The sequence below is a fragment of the Colletotrichum siamense genome (assembly GCF_013390195.1).
Source record: "Colletotrichum siamense strain Cg363 chromosome Unknown KSG_Cg363_contig06, whole genome shotgun sequence".
In the NCBI taxonomy this organism is placed as follows: Eukaryota; Fungi; Ascomycota; class Sordariomycetes; order Glomerellales; family Glomerellaceae; genus Colletotrichum; species Colletotrichum siamense.
This window is the reverse complement of record NW_023501019.1, coordinates 125,559-152,144: the sequence shown is the minus strand read 5'-3', so window position 1 is coordinate 152,144 and position 26,586 is coordinate 125,559. Positions and strand designations below refer to the sequence as shown.

Below are 26,586 nucleotides of genomic sequence, written 5' to 3'. Positions count from 1 at the left end.
AGTTAGTAATTAAGTAATTAAGTAATCATAAACTATATTGTTACTAAAGTGAAGTTAAAGATAGTGAAGTTATATGTATATATAAGTGCAGCTAAGGTTAAGAGAGATAGTTAGAGACTTAGGAGGTTGTTAAGTTATAATTATATGACTGAAGGCTGTGTGTATTATCAGGAGGCATAGAGTTAGGAGGTCTATCGCTCTAAGCAGGTAAAAATCATAGTGAACAGCTAGAGGCCATATTATTATAATATTTATAATAGAAATAAAGCTTTTAAGCTTTAAGAATACTATAAAAAAAGTAATAATATTTAAAAAACTCTTCTATAATATAGTATTAAATATAAGAAAAGATATTTAGAAAATTAACTATAATAATTAATAGATAATCTAACTTATAGTTAGTAATAAAGAATATATTATAATATATCTCTACTATATAAATATCTAAAATATATAGTTATAATAAAAGTTTTAAAAAAGTAATTTTAATATAGCTTATATATTTATAAACTTAATACTTATTAATAGATTTCTAAAGAACTTTTTTAGAAGTAAGTTTAAATACTTTTATATACTACTAAACTTAATAAATATATATATACTTATTATAAAAAATATAAAATAAGAATAATAAGAAATAAAGTAATATAGTAACTAAAAAGTCTATATTTAGCTTTATAGCTAAAAAACCTAATTTAGCTTATAAAAGCTTAAAAATAAATCTAAAATACTTAAAAATAAATATTATTTTAAGCTAAAGTCCTAAATATATATAGAAACCCCTTAAACTTAATAATAAAGCTTAGCTTTAATAAGTATAAGAAGTAATAATAAATATATCTAACTAGCTCTACTAATATTAAGCTAAAATAGCTATAAAGAGTTTATTAGCTATAATAAAGCTAAAAAAAAACTCCCTATTTACTATTAAGTAGAGAGAAAATAGTAGAAATAATATTAAAAGTAATAAATATAATAAAAAAGGTAATAAGTATAATAAATATAATAAAAGCTAAAAGAGGAGTAAGTATAAAAATAAGAGTAGCTAAAAGTATAAAAGTAAGTATAATAAAAGTAGGGGTTTTAGTAATACTACTTTAAATAAAAATAAAAGTATATTAAATATTAACTCTTTAGTAATTAAGATCTTATATTTAAAATTAGAAAAAAATTAAAAAATACTTCTAAAATATAAAAAACACTTTTAAAATTAAGAAATACTTCTAAAAGAGTATTATATTTATAGCTTAATTTATAGAGTTAAATTTTATAACCTCTTAGAAGTAGTAAATAAAAAATATTATAATAAGTATTAAAGGGATATAAAAGTAGCTATAAAAAGTAGAAATATATAAGATATACTAATTCTTCTTATAGTACTTTATATTAAAAGTATTAATAACTATAAGTATAAAGTTATAGTAGTAACCTTAAGTTTTATTTATAAAAGTAAACTTAAAATACTCTTTATAAAAAACTTTATAATAGAGGAATCTTTAAAGAACTATTCTAAATAATTAGTATAATACTTCTAATACTTAAAACTACTTTAAATAGTATATATATAAAGTATTATATTTATCTTTATCTTTAACCTCTTTAATAATAGAATAGAGGGGATAGAGGGGAGGAGGTATAAGGGGATTAAAAAGTATAATAAGCTTTTTATTATTATTATTATTATTAGAAATAAGAGGGGAGCTAATAATAATAGTAATATTAATAGTAGCTTTTTTATATTTATATACTTTATATATATAAGTAGTAGCTTTTTTTTTATTAATAAATATTATAAATTTTAATCTATAAAATAATTAGTAAAAGTTTTATTAATTATATTAAATAATCTAATAATTATTATAATAGTATATAAGTATTATAGTAGGTAATTTAAGATTTTTAAAAATTTATCTTTATAAATTATAAATAATCTAAAAAAGAAAAATTTAATTATAAGAAAGTATAAGAGGGGCTGCTAGCCTTATATTATGAAATTTAACTAGTATTAACTGCAAAAGCTAGACTAGTCCCCTCACCTTCTACTAATAACCTTTAAGTTATATAACTTTCAGACTTAGATATCTTCTTTACCTCTATGCTCCTCTAACTTTAACTATTATAATAAGCTAAGTTAACTATCTTCCTCTAGCTACCCCTATCTCTATTAGTCTCCTCTATCTCTCACGCTATATTTAATTTATACCTATTTTCTATTATCTCCTCTACTATTTAGATATCTATACTATAAGCTCTACTAAGTATAGAAGCCTTAAAACCTCTATACTATTACGCTATTTAGATAATATCTTCTACCCTACTATATAGTCTTAATAGCCCTACTACTATTAGCTATACTCTTAATATATTTACCCTTCTTAACTTACTAACTACTTAGGCTACTTTAGCTATCTTAAAGAAACCTATAAAGTAATTATAAGTATTAAGATTATTATTAATAGTTTTAACTATCTCTATATTAATCTTAAAGCTATATAACTCTATTATATCGCTCTTATTAGCTATCTTAAGTAAGTACTTCTAAGTAAATTTAAGGAGAGTTTTCTTTTTAATAAAGAGAAAGTTATTATATTTAGAGCTTTTAATTTTATTAATATTAGTTTTATAAACTAAGTTATTTAGTATAGCTTTACTTAGCCTATATATAGTTATAATAAGGGGGAAAGATATTATATAAAGTTATTATATATATAAGAGGATATAAAGAATAAGCTTAAGGCTTTATTTAAATAGTTAAGTTCTTATACTATAGCTATAAGAACCCTTTTAGCTATATAAAGAGTTATACTATTAAGTTTATACTTTTAAGTATAGGTTTAAGCTATTACTAGGCTCTAGCTATATTATAAACAACACGCTTATAAATAATAACGTTATAAATAACGCTCTTATTAATATGTTTTGCTGCTCTACTGCCTACCTATTTACCTAACTGCCTACCTGCCCTCTTCTATATAGCTAAGGATAAGTTAAGCTAAGCGTTAATAATTAGTTATACTAAGATTTATTTATTTACTTTATTAAGATTAAGTATAAGTTAAAGTACTACTATTAGGTTTTAGTATTATGAAAAAAAAGTATAGAGTAAACTATAATACCTACTTATATAGGTTAACTAGACTGCTAATAAGAAAGTATAAGAGGTTTTATTTACCTCTATTATTTATACTTAATAGCTTATACTAACTATATTAAGAAATTTTATTAATTCTAAATATATTTATAATTTACTTTAATAACTAAGTAACCTTATTAAGTACTCTTATATTCTATAAATATAACTATAAATACTAATTTTATTTATTTATTTACTTTATTACTTTAAAAGCTATTTTTATATATTTTATATAATAAATTTAGATAGGTTTTAGATATATAGTAGTAAAGAATAAATTTTTTAGCTATTTATAATATCTAAGGGGGTATATTATAATACTTTTAATCTAAGCTATAACTTTACTACCTATTATATAATATATAGTATTATATAAACTACGCGTGTGGATATTAGCTTATAATGTGGACTACCTTTCCGAATAGTTACTCCTACAATATACCTTTATTCCTAATGACCTGCGCGCCTGTAACTCGCAAGAGATCTGAACAATAAATAAGGCGCGCTTATCTTTGTCTGCTGAAATGCGGGACTTGCGGGGTGCGTGCTTGCAACCCCGCGATATGTCCGCTAGGATCCCCCGTCACAAAGACGGCATACCTACCAAATCGGGTCACCCACAGACAAACGAACAAGAGGGATTTGATCGATGCAGTATTCCCACCCAGCTGGAACTCTGCCCCTTCACTGTTAGGCGCGGATATCAGTGAGCATCCGCCGGTCCACGCCAGTTCACTTGCATGTATTAATTGCCCTGGGCGACTGAGAGCTCGGAAGATACAAATAAGTATTGAGTGGCGATGACCATAATTATTATTCTCTTTAGTACGCTTCAAGTCTGAGTTCTACCTCTGAAGCCACGATTACCTTCGACATGGTTTTTATCTGGTCTCTGTCATTCTTCGCATGTGTCCTCGTGGCGTTGCTACGATGGCAGAGGCGACGCTTCGGACAGACGCCGGCTGCTGTGCCTACAGATCAAAGTAGTGACTCTTTCACTTTGCCCTTCTATTTGTTTGGCAATCAGTTCAAGTCCAGTGCTGACCGTCTCAAAGAGCCTCTGGTGTATCCAGAACCTTCCCCCGACCACGCATTTGACATGGCAACGACCATGCCACCGAAGCTCCGGGCGTTCCGTTACTCCTACTTGAGACAGTACGTTGTATAAAGTTATGCCTATATGTGATATAATATAAGGCTCATTGATCACCTACTCCAGTACAGTGGATGTTCGAAAATTGGACAAAGATTCTTGGGTTCTTGTAAGTGCCTCCGGTGGATTGCTTGAACACGATGCTCATTAACCTCTCTTTCTTAGCTGGACAATGAATGGCCACGGTACTTCGAAACAAAGGTCCGTCGTCTGGCGGGTCGTGGAGACAAAATCGTTCAAACATGCCTATCGCACGCGATGCAGCATGGGAGCTTTGTCAAGATCTGGCTGAGTTTCTTTCTCGACGGTATCCCTCAGTGTACAGAATTACGCGCGCTAAAGATAATACGCAAGGCTGGTATGGACTGGGTTTGATTACCGAAATTGAGATGCCAGCTATGGGGGCCGCTTACGACTTGAGCAAACATGACCCTTTGACAGTACATTGCCCCTTTTCCTATGCCATAGCGCTTGCGAGTTGAATAACAACAACAGGTTGCTGGCCTCATCCAACCAGCTGACATCAACATCTTGGTCAAGGGTACCGATGGCTATTATCAGCTTGCTGCTATGATGCTTGGGATCGGAGGTTTGTTACCACCTTGATGCCATATCAAGGCTGTGGCTAATAAATCTTTCGAAAAGGGGGGCAGAGAATCAAGGACAAGAGTAAGATTCTTTGAAGTCATGACCCTCAATCAGTCAGTCAGACTTTGCTGACATCATGCAAGTTGGCAAAACGCGAGCAGATCTTCACTTCTCGGGCCATGTTCCGCATTACAAGGAGCAGCTCCAGCGGCCACTTGATCAGTAAGTCCTTTCACGGCAGCTTACGCATCGCAAAATCTCACAGATTCGTTTTAGCTTCCTCTCCAAGCTCAAGTTTGAGAGTCCAATCCAACGGAACAGTAAGATCACCCCTTCTGATTTGTGTTACACAGGTACTGACTTGCACCAGCCACTTCTATCTCGATACATGGTGAGTCTGCTCCCAACTCTGCATCTACTTCTGCGGCTTCGACAGTGTGCTTACTTGCCGTCTCTAACTCTCAACAGACGAATATCACTGGCCTGCTCTAACTATGGGACCGGAGGACGACTGGGATCCAGAACTCCGCGGTCCCGGAATCAGCACGTCCAGCTACGGCAAGTGGAAACCGCCGAGTCCAATCAAGGACATTTCTCAGCTGTGGTTCCGCCAGGAGCGTCAAACTTTGCGGCGGCTCCCACGGTCTGGTGCAGTTGTGTGGATGGTTCACACGTACATTGAGCCTCTTGTCAAAGTCGTCCAGGAGCCAGGTGTTCCGGGGCGTTTGGCGTCTTTCGTCCGTAGCTGGGATGATGAACTGGCCCTGTAAGTACACCATTTTCCATATCACTTGCTAACGGACAGCTGACCTGTGATGCTCATCATGCAGCCACAAGGGTCGCCACCTTTATGCCGATGTCCTTCTACCATACCTAGATGATCTCCATAAGAAGCAAGTTAAAAGCGGAATGTGTGAAGACGGACAACTACCGAGCAAGTTCCCGTTCTAGTAGGCTTTCAAGTGCAAGGGGTTTGGTAATCCTGCGGTCCATGAATATGGGTGGAACTCGGACACGGCACACTGAGTTACGAAATTGAAAAGGGAGGGGTGATCATGTCACTTGGTCTCTGTGTAACAAAATGCCAGATGCGTTTTCTGATCAGAGTATTGTATCCAGATCAAGGGTTTCGTTTGTCATGAGAAACCAAGTCCAGAGTAGTAGCAAATTGAACCACCTGTGTATCAAACCTTACCATCCATTTTGTAAGAAAGCTGGAGATACCGGGGTTTGGCTTGTTACCAATCTCCAAGAATCCTCTTATCTCTGTGGGTCCGGTCAACGCCAACCCCGAAGACGCTCATTCGTTATCGCCCGAAGATTACCGGGAAGCTGGCGATAACCTCTGTGATATGCACCCCACATGTTCCCCAGAAACTCAACGATAACACGCTTTGACGGTGGTGACTACAATCAACCGACCAAATCTGCAATGCTACAACAATCGACGCCAAGTTCAAAGGGCAGGCGATCAGCAACCGGCTGTATCGGCTGTAGGTTACGTCGTAAGAAGTGCAGCGAAGAGAAGCCTCACTGCTCCAACTGCTTGCGCAATGCCATCTTGTGCACATGGCCTGAAGCTGGCAACGAGGAGCACGCCCAGCTCTTGCGGAGAACGAATCCCACACGTCGGCGCTCGAGGCCATCCAGATCAAACCGTGCGATAGCAGGTTCGCGGATCGAAGGGCCAAACCTCCTCGCATCCGCCGGCCCCAAGCGGGATGAAGGGAACCATGAAAGATTTCTTGACGGAACACTTGGCACCCTCCGAAGATCCATTGATCTTGACCTCCTCTCAGCAAGGGGACCTATGAGATCCCAGGAGTCTCGCAATCTTTTCCATCACTATGTCCACCGCACGAACAAAGTCATGGCCGTTTGCCAAGGCAACAGGAACCCATTTCTGGCAGAGCTCGTTCCCATGGCCATATCAAACGATCTAATTCTGCATGCCATGCTGGCACTGAGTGGTGTTCACCAAGCAGATCTCGCTGGACTTCCAGTTGACCAATTGACATGGGTACATTACGGCCAGGCGATCCAGGGCCAGAAATACGGGCTGACTTTGATGGCTCAGGGGGACAAAGAGCCTCTTGTGCCGCTTTTGGTGACCGCCATCATTCTATGTGCCATCGAGGTACGTTCGAGCATTCTTCAACCTCATTTGACCGTCAGTCTCTGTGACCATCGTCCTCTATGATTTCCTTCATCCATACCAAACCAGAGATTAGCTTTATACAAAACGTAAACTGACCCTCTTTCAGACATTCAGACTCAACACAGGAGCTCAAGCCTTGTCTCATCTGAAAGCCGTTCGCGTGCTCCTCCACGAGGCATCAAGCCTATCCAACTCTCAGCTCGGGCCTGATACTCGAGCCTTCCTCAGAGAAAGATACGCCTACATCATGACTCTTGCCCACATCAGTATGGGACAGGAATCAGACCTGTGGGTGCAGGAAGACATTGCGCAGCTTTTCCCCACGTCAAAAGCCGAGCCAGAAAGTCATTTTAAGTCTGGCTGTGTGCACGAGCTTTTTGGCCTCGTTCCTATGGTGTCGGTGGTGGCTCGAAGAACACGAGACGAACTTCGGCGAGGGACAGGATTGGTCGAGGCCACGATCGAGTGCTGGAGGCTCCGATCAATCATATCGTCGTGGCAGCCTCGCTCGGATGACGAGGTATACAGATTATGTGGACTGCTGTATCAACAGACCTTACTTGTTTACTTGGAGTCTGCCCTGGAGACCGTCCCAGTCGATTCTCCCATCTCGACCAGTATGTGCTGGCCACTGGCCATCTTTGGATCATGTGCCAGATCTGTTGGGCATCAAAATGCCATCAGCAGTCGGCTCGAGGAGCTATCGTTGACGTATGCAACGCAAAGTGTTCGAGACACTCGGAGACTATTGGAGATGATCTGGGAGTCAAAGAACCCTGACATGGCAAGCCCTCTATGTTTTGCAGACTTTATGAAGAAGGAGGGTAAGACGGTACTGTTCTTCTAACGAACCAATCTTTTCTCAAGTTACTGCGTACTCAATTTGGAAGTCAATAACGTTCCGGACTTCAAAGTATCTGGCAACCGGCTCAAGGAACCAGTACTTATGTTCCTAGCTTTCACAAGCTACCAATGTTCATAAGCATTATCAAGATTGTTGGTACTTGTGATATTCATTATAATCCAATTTTTAAATCTAATTCGAAGTCGTGTTTCAATATCGCCGTTGGATTGCAACTCCGTCAATGATAAGAAATACCATACAGAGAGAAACGACATAGGTTAGATGTCTTTTGATTCAGGAATGGAATTCAGTGGTTATTTCAAGGCCTCTTAGTAGAACTTCATGGCTCGCTGGCAGCGGCTGTGACAATGCCCTTTGGATATCATCACACAGAACTTTCCATCTATTCAACCCTCGAGTCAACATCCCCAAAGCCCCAGCAAACACTTCTTCTTCTTCACATGCCACCTCTCCAAAACGACCTCCAATGGCCACAATCCAGATCGTCCATCATCGCACAGACATCCCACACGTGTCCAACGCCAAAATCCCCCCAAGCCGTCTCTCACAACCGTGCCCTCCATCCCGTCGGCCGCCGCCAAACAGCCCAAAACCGAGCGCACTTGCCTAGCCTGCCGCCGGTCCCCTCCATCGCTGCTGGCATCCTACAACCCCCCCTTCCACCCAAAAACCCCGACTGCTCCCCGACTACTCCCCGAAGCCGGCGCTTTCCCAGGCATCACCTTGCCTCCCGTTCCTTTCCTCAATTCCAAAAAAGCAATGACGTCTGTCCGTCGCGATGACTAGCATACGCCGGCCGATAACATCAGCTGAACCCGAACTTCCCCCCAACACAACTGGTGTCGGAAGGCAAAAAGGAAAACAAGATGGTGGTGCGGAGGCATGCAGCATGCGGCTACAGCCGAAGCACATCATGACTGACCTCACGGACTTAAACTTCCCTACCCTGACGAGATGCTGCGGCCCTGAAGACATGGGAAGAAGCTGCTGCAGTCCCAGAAACAAGACCCAAAAGCAAGAAAGCCTGGACGGACTGCAAAAGCAAGCAGCCATCACCCCGGACGGCAAACAATTTGTAAAAAGAAGGAAAAGCAAAACGGCGCCCAGCCCAGAGGGAAAGAAGCTCGGTTCAGCTCACGCCACCGTTCGTTCGTTTCGACAAGAGGATCAACCCGGCAGACTGGACGCCGCAAAATAGCCCGTTTCTGTAAGGGAAAAGAAGCTCAGACCGCAGCCTAAGCCTCTCTTTCTCAGTCTCCCCCCCCCATCCATCCCCATCCAGCCCACCAAAAGCCTAAACGCCGTCTGTTCCTTCCCGCAGAGGCTGGGCTGGGAAATCCTCTCCATCCCTTCCGTCCACCTTCCCGGGCTGCGCGGACGGACGAACTGCCAAGGCCCAGTGACGATGGAAGACATTTGATTTCCCGCGGCCATGGAACCAGGGATTCCCAAGGACGTCGACGAACACCTCCCAGATCAAGTCTAGAACACATCTCGAAACTAAAGACCTCAGCCCCGTCGCAAGTGTCAAAGATATCACGCCAGAAAGGCTGAGGTGAACTTGTTCTGCTGCTGCTTCGGCATCGCCCCCCCGCCTCATGATACCATTGACCCCGCAGGACCAAACCTCACAAGAAACGACGCTATTCATCCTCTTGAGTGTGGGGTCCAGGCCGGCCGGTCTGGTCTGGTCTCGCTGCATTCTTCCAGCAAAAGAAGTCCCAGCCATAAATCCGAGACACTGCATACCAGCTCCCAGCGCCTCACAGGCACCTTCAGATGCAAGCCTCCCCCGACCTGGAAAACCGGTGAGGCAGGCACACACAGGTCAGCTCCTCGCGAGGTCGCGACAAGACGGCTGGCGACATGAAGCTTCTGCACGCCGACGCCACATCCCCGTCATCTCCTCCCCCAGGATCTCCATGAATGCCTACCCCGGCCGTGCTTTCGCAAAGGCAAGTAGGCCCGCGGGGCGGAAGACGTCGAAAAAAAAAAAGAAGCAGTTCAATTTGGTTTACCGCGCATGATGCTGAGACCGTCAAAGCTGGACGAGAAGAAACTGGAATAAGAAATGATTAGTTGCGTCAGAGAAACAAGGACGCAGGGGGCATGCGTTTGCGCCGCCCGGCAGGGTCTGGGGTCGTACGCCACAGTGTATGTAGCCTGGAAAGGAAGAAGAGCAAAGGGGAAAAAGGAACAAGGCAAAAGTTCGTCCGTCGATGCCTCATGACGGCGGTCCGGAGTATCACGGAATCGGCGTCCGATGTATGATGCCCGCCCGGGAGATGAAGTCGGCCAACTAGCCTTCTCTGCAAAGCAAACCTTCCAACGCCACCCACAAAGGTGTATGTCGCAATGACCTCGCACAGCCGGCCGGGGACGACGGAGTACAAGACGTGGTATCTGTCGTGCGCGGCGTCTCAGGGCTGCAGTACCTCATTGCCTTAGGGCTGCCTCGTTGCCGGGCTTTGGATGACGGGCCTGATGGTGTCGAGTCTCACAGACGGAAACGAGGTGCATGACGGACGCGGTCGCAGCCTGGATTTTTGAGGCAACATTTGGCACAGAGTTTGATAGCTTCACATGAGGACACCAATACGAAGAGGAAAAGAGAGACATTGGCGATTAGATGGTGTAACCCACAAATCAGGGGTAGGCAATGTCGTCAAGGCGTCGCGGCGATGGATCACCTGCCAGGTCAAGTGGACGGATGACTGAGCTGATTCAGGGCAGGAATGCGCCACCATCAAATTGGATAGAGAAAACCGACTTCGCGTTGAAGTTGGTTGCTGCACCCCGCCGGGGGTTCTCGGCGGCCTCGGAAGTTGATGATTACTCGATACGGCCATGATAAGGGAGTCTCGTAAGCAGAGACCAGGTTTGAGATCTGACAAGTCGCACTTGATAACCTCCGAACTACAACTTTTGTGTCACCCGAGAAGGCTGTCTTTCTCTGAACCCGCTGTCTCTGGTCGAATCAGATTCTTGGGTCATTCGCTGTGCCGTTCCCATAGGAAGACATGCTGACGGGCCATCACCGCATCGACTGCTGCGGACCCCGTCGAAAGAAGCAGCGGACAGTCGCACAGTCTCGGTGTGTTTGAATGGCAAGCTGCAGGGTCGGTGGAACGAGGAGCGTTCAGGGAAAGGGGTGCATACGGGCTTGTGACACCATGCTGACCTTCTCGCATCTCAGTTGGCTCGCGAGGCGCAAGCGATGCGCCATCCGACTTTCCTGCTTAGAGCCCGGCAGATCCATCATCATGCACATATTTCAGACGGAAGGTTGCTTGCAACCGTACCTCGTTCTGGGCCAGTCCAGGGACGCGTCGCTGACGCCTGATCAAGTTCGGTTCCACATGTGCGGTCAACAGATGGGCATCTGGAATTCCAGTTGTATGGAGAGGAGGGTGCGTTTGGTGGTGAAGTGCTCGTGCTAGTCAGCGGCCGTTTGGCGGCCGCTGCAAGCCCGTCGATCGTCCGTTTCAGTTGGTCAGCTCGAGTAGCTGTCTCCTAGCGACGTGACACACGCAAGCTTGCAAACGCCGCACTGAAGTACGTAAAATAAGGAAGCCATGCATGTGAACTCCCACCGCCCTGATTGTAACTGTTGATATGGCCAGTCGTTGGGCATCAGCCAGGTGAATACCTGTTCGGAGGGGGGGCGGAGAAGTGAGCCAGATGGCAGTGGACCCCCGAGTGTCGGTGATCGAGATTAGATCCTGTAGACTGCGGGAGATCTGCCGCATGATGCTGCGTGATTTGGATGGGCCAGACAGCATCATGTCGAGCATCAACGACTGGTTGGCAGACTCTCGGCCATTATCCGTAAAGTTTTCGTGCACATGTCCTTGAGATCATGTCGGGGCTGGATGCGATGTTGGGAGCAACGCGGTGAGGTAGCTTCCGAAGCAAGTTTGGGTGCTTTGGGAGCTAATGAGCAGCTAGTTCCTCGGGCACCACCTTCATTGACGAGCTAGAGGTGACTAAGACATGGCTGGCGGCTAAGAGGTACTCCTGGTGGCATTCTCTGACCCAGACGTGACAAGAACCTGGGAAGAAGCAAACTGAGGCCCCTCCAAGACCCGAACCAGCTGAGAGGAAGAGGACAAGCAAAAAGAAACAACCTGTTCTGGGGCCATGAGAACATGTCACCGCGGACTGTGTCTGTCTGTTGACTGTCTCCGCCATCGACATTACGTGGAGTGTGGTCGTTGAAGATAGCGGGGCGCAGCGGTGGTTAGGCGCTGTCAAGGGTGTCCTTTCCCCCAGGAATCTGGAATTGGCTTCTTCCTTGCTGCGAAACCAACGTGTTCGGGTTCTTGGGTTCAGACAGCAGACACCGACTTTTCCCGCCGGGACACTCCTGCTTCGTGAGGTCCCGACATTTCAAATGGCAAGACGAGGTGAACACCGCTCGATGCCTGTGCCCTGCCACTCCGTACGCTAGTCGTCGATCCAGCAAGGCTGTTGAATCTGAGAGATTCACAGACGAAGCTCTGGCGGCGGTGGTTGGCCAACTCGGCATGAATCACTTCTTCTAGTGACCCAGCTGATTGACAGCCCAATCCCTGCCCCCGTGAGCCTTGCGTGCCGCTCCCACAGCGGAGCTCGTGATGGCGCGGGTCTGTGCTGCAAATAGACTGTCCGAGGCGATGGAGAGGCACTGACTATCTCTCTGCTTGACGCCTTGCCAGAACTAGCATCGCCTCAGTCAACGTAGCCGATCGCCCAATCCGTCGTCATGACACTTGTGGCAAGCAAGGTGAGTAAACGATACCAGGCAATCCATGGGTCGACGCTGGCTGAAAGGTGGCTGGTGTCCACCTAAAGAAGCTTGCTACTCCGTGCGTTTGGAGCTGGTTCAAGGTTTGTTTCGATCTCGGTCTCAACGGCAGCTCGCGTGTTCTAACGGGGGTAGATCGGACGGTGTCGCCGCTAGAATGACATTTGTCTGCCTTGACAAAGACGCCTGTCCAGGAACATGGTACGCGCCCATTTAGCGGTGTGATGTAGCATCCGAACTGTGAAGCATGAGCTCTCCAATTAAGGGAGCGAGGATTTTCCCATTGTCTCTAAACACGGAGGCGATGGTTTATTACGTAGGAGATACCGAACCCACGAGAATAATGATGGGCAATGAAGCTGACGCGGTGGTCGGCCGAGATGTACATCAGAGGCCCGAACCCTTGAGCCAAACAGGCATCAAGCCTGCACGAAAATCCTGTTGCTGAAGATCTTCACGACTCGTGTGGAGATTAACAGGTGCAGTGAGCGATCGTGAAGTGGCATGACGAGACCAAGAGCTCGTTATTGCTCGTAGCTTTGGCCCCCAACTGCAGTGGCAATGAAGACAGTCAAGAGAACAAGACGGCCGCCGATGGATGCGAAGTTGGCAATATTTGATGAATCATCCACCTCTTCATTCCCTGCGAAAATCCCCGAGTCTGCAGCGGGCTCTGCAGCGGTATGGAGGGTCTCAGGCCCTCCAAGAGGACCCCTTTCGGTTGAGGATGGGGACGCTCAGAAGACGAGCGACGAACCACGATCAAGATGCCTGCCGGACAAGAAATGGGAACGAGACCCCACATTCTAAGTCCAGCAACCAAAGCCGCCAAGGGCAAGGAAGGTGAATCGCAGACGAGTCGAATGCGCACCAATGAGTAGAGGGTTGCGCCGAAGTGTTGGGGTGTGATTCAAAGTACCCCAAAGTACCTCCTGAGTGTCTCTTTCCCCCCGCTAACAGCTGTTTGGCTTAGCCTCTTCTTAACCCTGACAGGCGTGGTCAGGGATTGCGTTATTGGACCATGGATCTAGGGTTGAGCCAAGTGAAGACGCCAAAGGTGAGAAGAGTGCGGTTCCGCTGTGAGCCCGACTGAGGTTACAATGGGGGTTCCTCCAGCTCTATTTTCCGTCTCTGCGTGGAATTGGCCAACGAAGGTTGATTGCAGGAGCCCAACTATGGCTCTCAGATTCACTATGACCGACAGAAAGCAACGCGGGCTGCAGCGCTGCAAAGCACCGCACAGTAGTAGCCCCTCGCCGCCGTCGCCGCACCGCCTGCACATTCGCGGGCCCTGCAGTTGAGCCTTGAAATTCCATGGTCTAGGGGACCACCAGGAGAGGGGAAGAGACGCAGCATCGAGATTGACCTCGAACCAGTTCCAAACAAACAGCCATGATTCATCCATCGGATTTGTTGTGGACGGACGGGAAGTTGTAGATTGGAGTCGATTGCGCACTGATGATGATCCAATGTTGGTGGAGACCAGCCGTCGACGGCACGCACCGTCTCGCAAAGTCAAAAAAGAGACGGGAAGTAGCCAGATCCGACAACGGCCCAAGCCTCGCGCTCGGGCGTCACAATTCGCATTCATCGGTATCCTTTGTTGCTTCTCCAGTCGCACGCTGACGAGACGGTGCGCCGTAGCGTTTCCCGTTTCAACCCAGTAAATCGGTGTCAAGAGCATCGCCTCTTAGGGTGACCGACGGTTATGGTCCTTCCTCTAGCGAGAGAAAAACGCCTTTCCTGTCGGGCTCATGAGCATCATTGTCTAATTTTCTCTTCATCATCCAATTATTCGGTCGTATTCGCATGTTTGTGATATGTGACCATAGGCCGGGGGGTGCTGGCAAACTTGCGCTGGGAGGACTAACCTCGTCAATCCAGCCCAAAGACTAATGGTCACCATCGTGAGATGTGCACCACTATCCGGCATAGACAGTTTGAATGAGCCTCAGTGTAGACAAGGGGTCCCGACGTCTGGATTTCCGTCTTAGGCAAACCGACAGGCCGCTGTCAGATTTCGACGGGCGGGGGACAGACAGTGCACGGCGAGGTACCTCGTCGTCCGGGGTTGGGACGAGTGGCTGAGACATGCATGCAACTCCTGCCAACGGAGGGTGGGCGATGGCAGCCTCAGCCTGTGGCGCTCACATAGAGCTTCGGTCATGGTTCTGAAGCTGGAGGCGCGCGTCGATTGCGCCTGGAGGCTTACGAGTAATGTCTTGACGGAACAACAATATCGATAATCAATTCCAGGAGCAAAGAGATCCCAATTTGCGGTTGGTGACGCTGATGGGTTCTGCAATGGCCTTGTTGGATGAGCGGCGAGGTGTGCAGAGTACACAGGGATACGTGACAGGCCATCATGATGAGATGTGTGTGGTGCAGCTAGGCCGCCGGCAAGTCGAGCTACGGGTAGCTTCTTCTAGGTTAGAGACAATCCTTCTGCTTAGGCTCTTGGGCCTCTCCTACCCTGACGATTCATGAGAACGAGTGCGACGCAAATCGTACCTGGAAATCGGGTCGGAATGTCATGATCGTATTGTTTCTTTCTGGTGCCCGTCCCGTTGCATTGGACGCATCTAGCACCCGTAATACAACGCGTACGTCTCAGTGGCTTTTCCCTCCGTCAAGACCCGGATGAGCATGGGGAAAGGCCTGTCAATTGAAGCCATCGTGGACTACGACAGGCCATGCCATGCGGTCCATGGGTTGAGACCCTTGATGAGGAGGCCCCGACTGGCTTGCAGCATTCGTAAGCAGGGTAACGCGTAGTGGACGATCAGCGGGCAGCGCCATGTGCAGTGTGGAAGGATGGCCGAGCGCGTGTGGGTAACAGGAGCATCAGACTAACTCGATGTGCTTTGTTGCGATGCCCCGAGGCTCGGGAAAATGGGAGAGACGGGACATTCGGTAGTCGCATGCGCTCGAGGGAGATATGTCCTCTTCGTCGGGTCAATGGGCAACGTAAACGAAGGTTTGGAACCGATGCTTTTTGCATTCTGAGCGTGGGGGCGCACACTCTCATGAGCAGCGAAGAGAACAAGCGCCAGCGCCTGCTCCGAACATGACCGGGATCTGAAGGGCATTATGATTAAGACGACGGCCCTGTAACCCCTCCCCAGTCGAAGCAAACGGCTCGGCGCACATGCCGCTCAACGTGAGCGCTTTGCCGAGAGCGCATGAGAAGTGACCAATGGTTTGCCTAGCAGCCAATCAGGCAGAGCATAGGAGAATGCAGCGCCATCCGTTCCATGGTTGCGGATTGGCTGTTCTCACTTGTCAGACGGTGAGGTTGCTCTGATGGCGTCCAAAGTCATGTAGCTCCGGAGCTTGCAGTAGTCTGTCGGGGGGACTCGGTGATTAAGTTGCGACTATGCAAATATGCTTTGGGGGCAGAAATTGTTCAGTTGTAAAGGGCCATGCCCCGCGATATCGAACCTTATTAATCATGGGGGGAAAACGACATGGCGACTGGAGGTTGAGAAGAAGACCGACTGACCAGCGGCGGAGGTGATTTTTCCACGGCTTATTTCCGTCCTCTAGCTTGTGGGACTCTATCTGTAACATGCCTCGCAGTCGAGCAAGACGTCTTTCTCGGCGGCTCGGAAAGCGGGTGAAGGAAGAGCTGAGGCACGGCTGTTGCCGAAGTGGGAGGTGGCCAAGGGACTCTCTGCCTCGGTGGACAGTGGAGCGTTCTCCGTACTGTAGTGTAAGTACCTTACTCCAGACTCGGTACTCTACGGAGTATGTGATAAGACATGGTCTGTTGAATAAGGTCTCGTGGGCAGCCAGACAGTTTGCCAGTGTCTTGACGGGTACACACGGGCAGCTTGCTTTTTGGTCATGCAGCCCCAGGATTGCGATAAATAGCCGAGTTGGAGACGGCCAGAGAAACCGTGACGGGTCCATTGCCGGCCGAGGCGTGAGACATTGACAAGGTCCAAAGAGACAAAGATCTACTCGATCGGCGATTTACGGGAGCGAGAGACCAACGACGGCCGACGGCACGAGATGGGCGCGGCTGGATGACTCGAGCGCCTTGTCTGTCGTATTGCAAGACTGTAGGTCGAAGTAATTGGAGAGGGCCGTTGGATCATGGGACGTCATGGGCGTCAGCGAGCCTCTGGCAGCAGCAAAGCGACGGCGGGTCTTGTACGTGGTTTGTGCTCCCTCAGCGGTAAGCACAGGTCCGAGATGCTCAGGGAGAGATTGAGTCTCTGTGCCAACCTTGTTCGTTACCAGTCCTAAGCGCGTTCAGTGGTTTCCAGGGTCCGAATTGCGAAAAGCAGTGTCAGATGAGGCTCCAGATGCAGATCCAGGCGCAGAGGAGACCGGAGCGGGAATTGAGGGCGGGTTGATCCAGAGCATGGGGGCCCAGAGTGCGTGTACGAATAAAGCAAGAGTTCCTCGGCTTGGCGTGCGATGCCTGACAGAGTCAACAGGGCTCGTACGGTCCGATAATTGCCGGGATACTTCTGGGCAGAGTCTTGGTGGAAATGCAGCTCGGTCAATGGCCGTTGGGGAGGGAAAAGAGGAGGAAACTTGTCGTCGGGATGGAGTCCGGGTCCGACGAGATTGACACGAGATTGACGGGACGGCTGCTGGTTGTTGCTTTTATGGTTGCTGCAAAAGGCTGCATGATGCTTGCTGCTGTCTCTGTTTAGGGTGCTGATGGGTGACACGACAGGCAGGATTGGATGTGCTGAATGGATAGGATCAACGCCAACGACAGTGCAGCGGAATTCAGGTGAAGGGAGCATCAAGCCCAAGTCCAATCAGAGCACAGGGTGGCGGTCGACCCAGCGGCAACTCTTCCGTTGGAACCAGTCGACGACTCCTGTGGCATTGTCTCGTAATGAGGCATGCATCGTTGGTACGAATAAGCGCAAACATTCGACACGGGGCCTTTGCTTTGCTGCTTGCAGCAGGGGATGGGGGTAGAAACGAAGTTGTCGTGAGAGGCTGCCGTGCCGTGGCTTCGGAGAGTCAGGTACAGAACGGAGTTGTCTCCGGGGAGAAGGAAGCAAGGCACAGCACCGGCGAGACGCGGCGAGACGAGACGAGACGAGACGAGACGAGATGGATCATAGAGACGACGGGGAGGAAAGTACATACTCTCAAGTACCTACCTGCCTGCAGTTGTAGTATATTATGGATATTACCTTGCAGATGGTAAAGGAAGGCGCGAGGCGGACAAGTGGAAGAAGGCACAAGCAAGCAGTGCTTTCCAACCGTGCCAACATACCTTAACCTGGAAGGTATCTTATCCGTAGGCTGTCCACCCCACCTTCCCTTCATCTTCACCATCCACGTCCACGTCCACGTCCACATCCACTGCCACTGCCAACTTCTCAAGGAATGGAAGGAAGGGTCCTGACAGCAGCTCCACAGTGCGGAGGGGCTCCTGCTTGATCACGGACAATCATTCACTTCAGCGCTTGCCATTCGTAGGTACAGGCAAGGGAGGAGGCAGGCAGGTGCAAGGTATTGGGGCTGCCTGCTGGGGAAAGAGAGGTAAGGTACCTTAGGGGCAGGCGCAGGCAGGGGGGCGAGGACGGCCCATGCCAGACCACAGACCAGGGCTCCTTAGTGTTCTCCAGCCAGGGCCACCTCAGTGAGTGTGCAGTGTGGTGTCTGCACCGAGTGGCCTCCACTGTCTGATTGACTGTGGAACCCCCCATCGACAGCGGCTGACAGTGGGGCAGATTGGTCTTGGAGTCGCAGCCGAGTGCGCCAGGTGCACAGTGCATCGTCGCAAGAGACGCCGCCCTGCTGCCCTGCTGCCCTGCTGTCAGTGGCAGGGCGGGAAGGAAGACAGCGGAAGGGAACGCACGCACGCATGTAAATCTCTGCGATCGACTCTCGAGACGGGAGGTCACGGTTGCACGTTGTAGACTGCCTGCTGGGTGCTGTACTGGGCTGGCAACGGTCGCAAGCACGGGCGCATCTCCGTGGTAGGTGCTGCCCTACTAAGGTAGCTAAATGCCTTAGGTGCCTGCCCGTGTAAAGCATGCACCACGGAAGCTGCGGGAGAAGGAATGGGCAAGGACTGGGATGGGAAACACCCGACTTCAGGAGGTACTCGGGGCAATTGGAACATCCGATAACAATGAATTATACTGGACTCGGGCCTAACAGAAAGGAGCGGAGCGAGAGAAGAGGAAGCAAACATTGACACCGGCCCAGGCTGCCAGGAAATAAGAAGACGATGGGCGCATCTGCACTTTCCCATCCGGGTTACAGAAGGAACCTCAGGTATCGATCCAAGTCTAGTCAGATACAGATAGTACGTATCGGAACTTTATGGCACCGGCCTGCCTAAGCCATCTCAGGAAGGCGCAACCCGACCCGACCTCACCTCACCTCGATCCATTAGAAGTGTGAGCTGAGGCTGGGACCTGCCTTGCGAATGGAAGAATAGTAGAAGGCGCATAGAACAACTGGAGCGGCGGGAGGGCAAGAACGGAACGCAGCACCGACGATGGAAAGGGGAGGAGCCGATGCGGGAAGCTGGAACCACCGCAGTTTCCTCGCCTCGCCAGCCGATGCTTTGCTTTGGCGAGAGATGAAGAAAAAAATTTCTTCCATGGGTTTCTCTCTGGTGCAGCAGCAGCAGCAGCAGCAGCAGCAGCAACAACACAACGTGCATCGTCACCTCGCCATTGACAAGTCACGTCCCTCCCCGTCTTGCCTCCGTCCCCATCTGGGACGGGAGCTCCAGTGTCCTCTCCTCTCCATTCCCAAGGGATTCCTGTTTCCTGGCAGCTGCATCGATACGGCGCAGCCCTTTCTTCCTGCACCATTCTGCCCCTCTATTCGTACATCTCTGTCTCGCTCCTCTCCCCGCCGTCTTAGCTTCAAATGCTTCAATGGATTGTGGGATCAGGGTCGCCCGTCGGCCGGCGCACCCAGGCAATCGTCCACAGCATACAGCATACCTACAGCATACAGGATACAGGATACCGCATACCGCATACAATGGAAGACAAGAGTCACCAACCACACACCTGGACCACACAGGACACAGCATCGCGTCCGAAGGGCCCGCAAACCGCTCCGCAATGTACAATGTTCAACTTGTTGCCCGCTCTGCACCTCAGTGTCCCCTCCCGCACCACCGCCAAACTAACTCACCTCAGCACGCTACGGAGTCGATCCTCGCTCTAATTAAAGTGCCTTCCCACCGACACCGAGAGACTGACTCCAGCCTGCACTCTAATCACGGGGTCAAAGCTCGCCATTGTCGTTCGATTATTCCATATTGAACTCTGTCCGACGGAGACTCGGCCACTGACGGCCGCTACGGCACGGCGTCTACGGTCTTGTCTTGTCTTGCCCATGCTCCCTCCCAATTCCCAAGTCTATTCCCGACGAACCCCCAACGCAACGACCACGACCCCGACCGTTGATCCTGGCACATTTCCTGACCTCGACATCCTGGCCTAGTTTCCGATGGCTGTCGACAGCCCCAGCTCCTCCAGCCCAGAAGCAGCCAATGCAAGCCAGCCCAGCGCGGCGCATTGCAGTGACAACTCGACACGACGCGATGACAACGCAAAAATACTCTGCGCCTACGCCTGCGTCCACCCTGCCAGAGAGACTCAGAGACACACACAGAGAGGGAGACTCAAGCCGACAAATCGAGGTTTCAGGTTCCAATGACGCGGATCCTGCCCTTGACTCGACCAACGAAAGTTCTCCCAGCTTCTTGCAAGAGCAGATCAATGCATCGCCAGCAACAGCCTGCCTTGCCTCGCCTTGCCTTAACTTCCAGGTTGCTTGAAGGAGTCAATACCTACTGTCTGTCAGGATGAGCTCTGTCAGATCTCTCATCCTGACCGCGCTCCACCGAGCCGGCCATGTGTCTCTGCCCAAGGGCAATACCAATCATGCAGAGCTCAGGCACTTGCGACAGATTCTCCGACCTACCCAGTTGTAGCAGCCAACCTAGCGGCTGCACACCGCAGGCGTCTCCGTGGTTGGCTGTTGGTCGGACGGAATGGATCGAGAAAAGAACAGACGCATTGAACCCACCGGCCGATCCCTTCTGCCCATTCAACATCCACCGCACTCCCACGGCACGGCATTTGGGACGAGGCGACGACGAGACGACAGATCTTCCGGCACCGCCTAAACCTTCACCTATCCCTCTGACTGGTCGACTGCTGCTTGCCAGTGCCGTCCGTCACACACACCGTCACCTCAAACATGGCAACCATCATCATCATCATCATCACCGCCCTTCACCGCACCATCGGCCGTGATCCATCCCACCCTCCGTGAACAAGATTCCGCCCACAAGATCAGGCACACTGGCCTTGGTACCTACGCCGCTTGCTGCTGCTCGGGCGACTCACACGCTCCCAACACGCACCACGCCCGCCGCAGTCGAGAGACTCCGGAGAAGCTGAGCTCAGAGGAGTCAATCGTCTTTCCGAATCAGGCCGCCTGCATATGCACCAGACAGGCCTCAGAAGCGTGACCCTCTCTGCTAGAACCCACCATGATATCATGGTACAGCCAGCCTCTGCTACGCACTGCTCAGCACCACTGTTCCGACACATACGAACAAGTACCGGCCAACATTGACTCGTTTTGTGCCCGAAATGGAGCGCGCTACCACCGCGATTCCGCGAACCGAATCCTCGACGCTGGAGATTTTCAGCAAATCGAGACAAATCAAGACATGGCAACTTCAAAGTCCTTGACCCTCACCTTTGACCCTTTCTCCGAGTCCCGCTCGCTATCTCTGCCTCTGGAGTCGCCATCTCCTCTTTCCCCCACACTTCCTCGACACGACGCGACACGATACGATGCAACCTCCTTGTCTTACACCGTCAACGTTGTTCGCTTCGCCGTCTTTGGTCACGTCGTCCGTCGTTCAATGGCCCAAGAGACGCCGCAGCGCCGAACCATCCCTGTGGCGATGGCGCGACAGCCTCATCGTGGTCCTTGATGCGGATACTACCTGTCTTCCCTACGCATATGACCCATGAGTCGTGATTCAGGGTCGGCCATGGCTCATCTCTCTCATGTCTGCATCTCATCATCATGGTTGAGCAGGGCTCATCTCGCCGTGCACGCATCGCATCCATGCCCCATCGACATGCCATGTCTCTTTCTAACTTGAACCAAGCACTGCACCGCACGCTATTCGTACCCTCACCCTCCTCCTCACCTTGACCTCTCCCACTTTCGGTGGAGTCTCCGCGCTGCAACGCTCTTTCGAGCATGACTTGGATTGGGGGGTGCGCACAGTCCATCTTCTGGCTAAGATGATCCTTGTTAATAACAGAAGAAATTCTACGACGGCGAATCACAATGCCTTTGGACATCGTGGGGATGTGTCGTGCGGGTAGCGACCTAGGGTACATGACGGTACCTCACTGTCACTGGCAGGGATGGTAGGCCAGTCGACGCTAGCAACGACCAGGGCTGATGGACGGCAAGGGTACGGACTGGAGACGACCGGAGGCAGAGAGGGGCCTGAGGAAGAGGAGCGGGCTGGTCGCAGGAGCAAACAGGACAATGACCAGAGGCATCCATCGTGTCTCCTTCGCTCACTTGCTCGCTCGCCCGACTCGACCCTCTCTCACTCGACAGATCAGAAGAGGCACCGCAACGCATCGTACCGCACCACTGCATCGCAAGTGGGGAGATGTCGCCAAGGTCCCAAAAATCCACAGTGCCCATCCACCATCGACGACAGCCAAGCTGACAGCAATTCCGCTCTGCTTTCGCTCCCTCTGTTTCTTGTCCCATATACAACTGCTACTGGGCTGGCACTGGAGTTTTTATTAGCATCATCTACCTCACGGCACCGACGGCACAACAGCACCTGTCTGGTCTGGGGGCGGAGGAGCAGACGGGGTGGGCTGCTCTTGGCACAGTCGGTACGACGTGAGACCTCACCTCACATCCCACACCGTTCTTATCCGCCCATGTCCATCTACTATGTATCGTATGGGAAACAATACTCCCCTCCAACTCGTCGTCGTGCACACCTTGCATGTGGGGAGCTAAGGTGCTAGGGGACCTTTAGTGCGTGTGGGAGAAACATCGATTCTCTGCACGTCGTCCTCGCTCCTCCAGACAGACCCTGTCGCTGTCGAGACTTCCCACCCACTAGCAGCGCAGCTATCTGCAGATATGTATGTGCATATCCCGCCCCTCGAAAGCGGCTGGCCCATGTCTTGTCGTCCAACGACCCTCATCCTCTCTCTCCCACCTTGTCTCGACGGCAAGCTGGTTTCCAAATAAGACCCAGCGATCATCTCTCCACCCTCTTCAGCCCCTCCATTCCACGACGGCTCCTCAGTGATCAGCCTTTCCCTTCTTCTTGAGCGGTCCGCCACGGTCTTGATCTTCAACAACTTCGCCGACCTCGATATCCTGCCGTCTGTTGGTCTGCCCCCTCGAATCCGTTGTCGACTTGGTAGGCCACTTCTGCCACCTGCCTCCCCACCTCGTCTCCGAGGATATCCTATGGCCTTCTGGTCTTGATATCTGACTGGACTGCCCGGCTCCCGATTACCCGCCACCGCCTCGTCTGTCTACATACACAGCCGACTGGCACCGCAACCTTTATTTTGGTCCTTTCTGTGTTGGCATGGTCTCGTTATTGACGAGCCATGGATTCGAATGTTTTGCCAGTCGTGTCGGATGAAGGAGATATCTCTTGGTCGGATAACCACAGCAATTCTTCAGACGACAACATGAACGACAACACACTCTACCCACAATCGCCTCCCTCCCAAGCTGCGGCTTGGATGAACGCCACCACTACTCACTCGCACACTGGTCAGCTGTCTCCCATCAGCACCGGCATGGACAACGCAGCGATGGACCATTCTTGCGCCCCGACAATGGTACACTCCGCATCCTCGTCTTGCACTGATTCCTGGAGCACCGCCAACGCTGATGCCTTCGACGGAGACGACGCTGACAACGATGTCGTGTGGGAACAGGGCTCAGACGACATACTTACTGTACCCAAACTCGAACCACTTGACGATGATTTCAAGTTAGATGATGTAAAGGAAGCACCGCTCAACACGGCAGAGTCCTCGTTGATCTCACCTACAACTACCCAACCGAAGCAGAAGCGACCTAGAGGTCGACCTCGCAAGCACCCGCTGGCGCCCGTTGTGAACCCTAGCAAGGTTACCAAGGGAAGATCTAAGACTGGGTGCATTACTTGTCGAAGGAGAAAGAAGAAGTGTGACGAAGCCAAGCCAAGATGTGAGTAAACTGTTCGATATGTTGAGGGGCTAGCTAACGTCATGGCAGGCATGAACTGCGAAAAGAACGCCGTCGTCTGCGAGGGCTACCACGAGAAGAAGCTTTGGAGAAGCGGCAAGGAGAAGGCCTGTGATGGTGAGTGTCACTGATTGCCCTGGCTTTTATCGACACTAACAACCTCAAAGATCGCATCGAAGACTCGGTCGTTTTCACTATGCAGCCCCTGTTCAACGGCGTCGACACCACTGAAGACAAGATCTTCTGGAGACACTACGGCGTTCACCTCAGCAATGTTCTCACTGTGGAGGGCGAGGCAAAGAACGCCTTCAAAGACATTATTTTACCGCTGGCAAACCTCCACCAAGGTGTGATGCATTCGGTTCTTGCCATGAGCAGCAAGCACATCGACTTCGACACGCCCTATGGTGCCAAGTTGCTTCAGCAAAACCCAACGACCAGCCGCGAGGCACTACAGGAAAGATCTGACTATCACCACAACAAGGCGATGGAATCATTCTATGCCGACATCCGTCGCTCCGAGGAGGAGAACGCTGATGGGCAGACCATATCCACTGCTCGTTTCGCCCAGATGCTATGTCTTCTGGTCACCACCCTGATTGAAGGTAACCCTCATGGTGAACACCGGGTCCATCTCCGAGGGTACAAGGAGCTTATCCAGCAGACGCCCCCGGAGGACACGGTCTTTCTCAGCTTCATCCAGGAGTTTTTCCAATATCATATCTACGCCGACGAGCTGTTGTGGCATCCTGCTATGGACGGTCCTCGTCTGGCTTCCGAAGACTGGAGTCCCTTGGTTCCCATCGAGTCCCCTCGGCTCTTGGGTGTCGCCGATGGCCTTTTCCAATACCTTTGCCACATCACTACACTGAGGAACGCCATTCGCGAGAGCGTCTACCGAGGATCTGAGACGGTTGTGAACTACCACATCTTGTACCGGGCACAAGAGATTCAGGAGGCCATCGAGCAGTGGATGCCCATGTGGCCACCGGGCGACAGCAGGCATCGCGTGGGACATGTCTACAAGCACATGATGTTTTTGCATCTGTTCCGAACCATTTACCCTCCCACGTCAGCTGAGAGGAGACCATCCGTGTTTTCCGTGGCAACTTCGATTGCCACGTCGACCTCGTCGTCTTCTTCTCGCCGCCACTCGCAGATCTCGCGTCCATCGACCGCGACGAGCTGTGCGTCGTCCCCTGGACTCAGGCCTTCCACTGCGGCAGGATTCCCTTTGAGCATGCATCTCAAGCGTGATCCCAACTCTCGAGGTCCCTCTAGGACGAGCTCCATGCACGAGTCTGACGCCGGCTCTTCGAGTTGTGCCGTCATCGACGAGCAGCGTCCTGCGTCCCCGCCACCCATCCGTCGCCCCCCTCAGCACGATAACCGCATCACTTCAGCTGTTGAAGAGTCTTTGAAAATTATGGAGGGCTTCAAGCCTTCCGACCCTGCCTTGACTCTGCTGCTGATGCCTTGTCTCGTCATCGGAGCGACCTGTTTTGATCCAGCACAGCAGGAGCGAGTCCGGACTGTGGTCCGATCGATCCGTGGCTACACTGGTCTTCGCAACTGCGACCGTGTTCTCGACGTGCTCGAGGAGCTCTGGCGTCTCATGGACTTTGGCGACTGGCTCTCAGTTTGGGATTGGCAGACCGTCGCGAGAAACCAAGGCCTCGACTTCTTGTGCACTTGAGCATCTCACCGGACAAGAGGCCACGCTCAACCACCTCATCGCTACCCATCATCTCTCGCTCACTCTCGGGCACATGCCCTGCTCGTATTGCTTTTCCGCCGGTATACCCGTGTGCTGTATTCTCTCGCTATTTTTCCCTCAGTACTTTCATACCATCCATCTGGGTCGGCATTCTTGAGGTTGGAGTTATCGGACGAGGCATGTAACGGAGACGACATCATGTACAGGGGGGTCACTGCATTCCACACTTCATTCAATGGATGGCAGCCGAGGGTGAAGACACTCTCGGGCTGGAGAAGCCAGATTTCAACGGTCGGAACTTGCGGAAAGCATCGGGTTTGGTACTCTTTTGCGTGTCAGCTTGGTTGGACTCGGACTTGGACTTGGTTATCTTCGGCGGCTTGTTGCTTCGTTTGGCGTTATTGTGTTTTACTGCAATTTGGGAGGTTGGCTCTTTTTTCCACAGTCGGCATATCTTTTTCACTTTTTTTTTTTTTTTTTTTTTTTTTTTTTTTTTTTTGTTGGGGGGGTAATTGGGATAACAGGCAGGGGATCAGGTGATCGATCTATGGGTGGGCGGCTCGGACAGTGTCCGAATCTGATTTTATTGCACACATTTGTTAGCACATTTGCAAGGAGGACTCCAAGGCAATTGCGTCGTGGGTTCTGCGATGAGCAGGCCCGCGATGCAGATTCAATACACAAGCCGCGCGCAGGCTTTTTTCACTGCGCGCCTGTCCTCGACACAAGTTTTCGCCAATTGCCCTATCACAGTGCCTTGATTACACGCACGTGGCCCATGTTTGCCTGTCATTGAGAGGGGGTCCATCTGCAGATTACCGACTCATTGATGGGCATTCAGTCAAACGTCTCAGGTGGCCGTCTGCCGCCAGGAGGGAACCGAACCGGGGGGCGCAGAATCTCCGCGCAAAGAGACAGACCCCG

At 50.0% G+C, this 26,586-nt stretch overlaps 4 protein-coding genes across 4 annotated transcripts; all 4 read left to right on the top strand.

Annotated features, from left to right (window-relative positions):
* Window positions 1-4,007: 4,007 nt before the first annotated feature.
* CGCS363_v009057 (uncharacterized protein) lies at window positions 4,008-5,683 on the top strand (the record flags this gene model as incomplete). Its single annotated transcript, XM_036640906.1, has 10 exons — window positions 4,008-4,288; window positions 4,353-4,395; window positions 4,452-4,487; window positions 4,782-4,875; window positions 4,932-4,955; window positions 5,018-5,096; window positions 5,151-5,194; window positions 5,245-5,265; window positions 5,343-5,640; window positions 5,680-5,683. The coding sequence occupies 10 exons, from the start codon at window positions 4,008-4,010 to the stop codon at window positions 5,681-5,683; spliced, it is 924 nt and encodes a 307-aa protein (XP_036493789.1).
* A 1,061-nt stretch (window positions 5,684-6,744) lies between these two features.
* Window positions 6,745-7,879, top strand: CGCS363_v009056 (uncharacterized protein; the record flags this gene model as incomplete). Its single annotated transcript, XM_036640905.1, has 2 exons — window positions 6,745-7,011; window positions 7,139-7,879. The coding sequence occupies 2 exons, from the start codon at window positions 6,745-6,747 to the stop codon at window positions 7,877-7,879; spliced, it is 1,008 nt and encodes a 335-aa protein (XP_036493787.1).
* A 13,310-nt stretch (window positions 7,880-21,189) lies between these two features.
* On the top strand, window positions 21,190-21,642 carry CGCS363_v009055 (uncharacterized protein; the record flags this gene model as incomplete). Its single annotated transcript, XM_036640904.1, has 1 exon — window positions 21,190-21,642. One exon carries the CDS (start codon window positions 21,190-21,192, stop codon window positions 21,640-21,642), a length of 453 nt encoding a protein of 150 aa, XP_036493790.1.
* Window positions 21,643-23,401: 1,759 nt separating this feature from the next.
* CGCS363_v009054 (Transcriptional regulatory protein moc3) lies at window positions 23,402-25,641 on the top strand (the record flags this gene model as incomplete). Its single annotated transcript, XM_036640903.1, has 3 exons — window positions 23,402-23,927; window positions 23,976-24,062; window positions 24,113-25,641. 3 exons carry the CDS (start codon window positions 23,402-23,404, stop codon window positions 25,639-25,641), a joined length of 2,142 nt encoding a protein of 713 aa, XP_036493040.1.
* Between the last annotated feature and the right edge of the window lie 945 nt (window positions 25,642-26,586).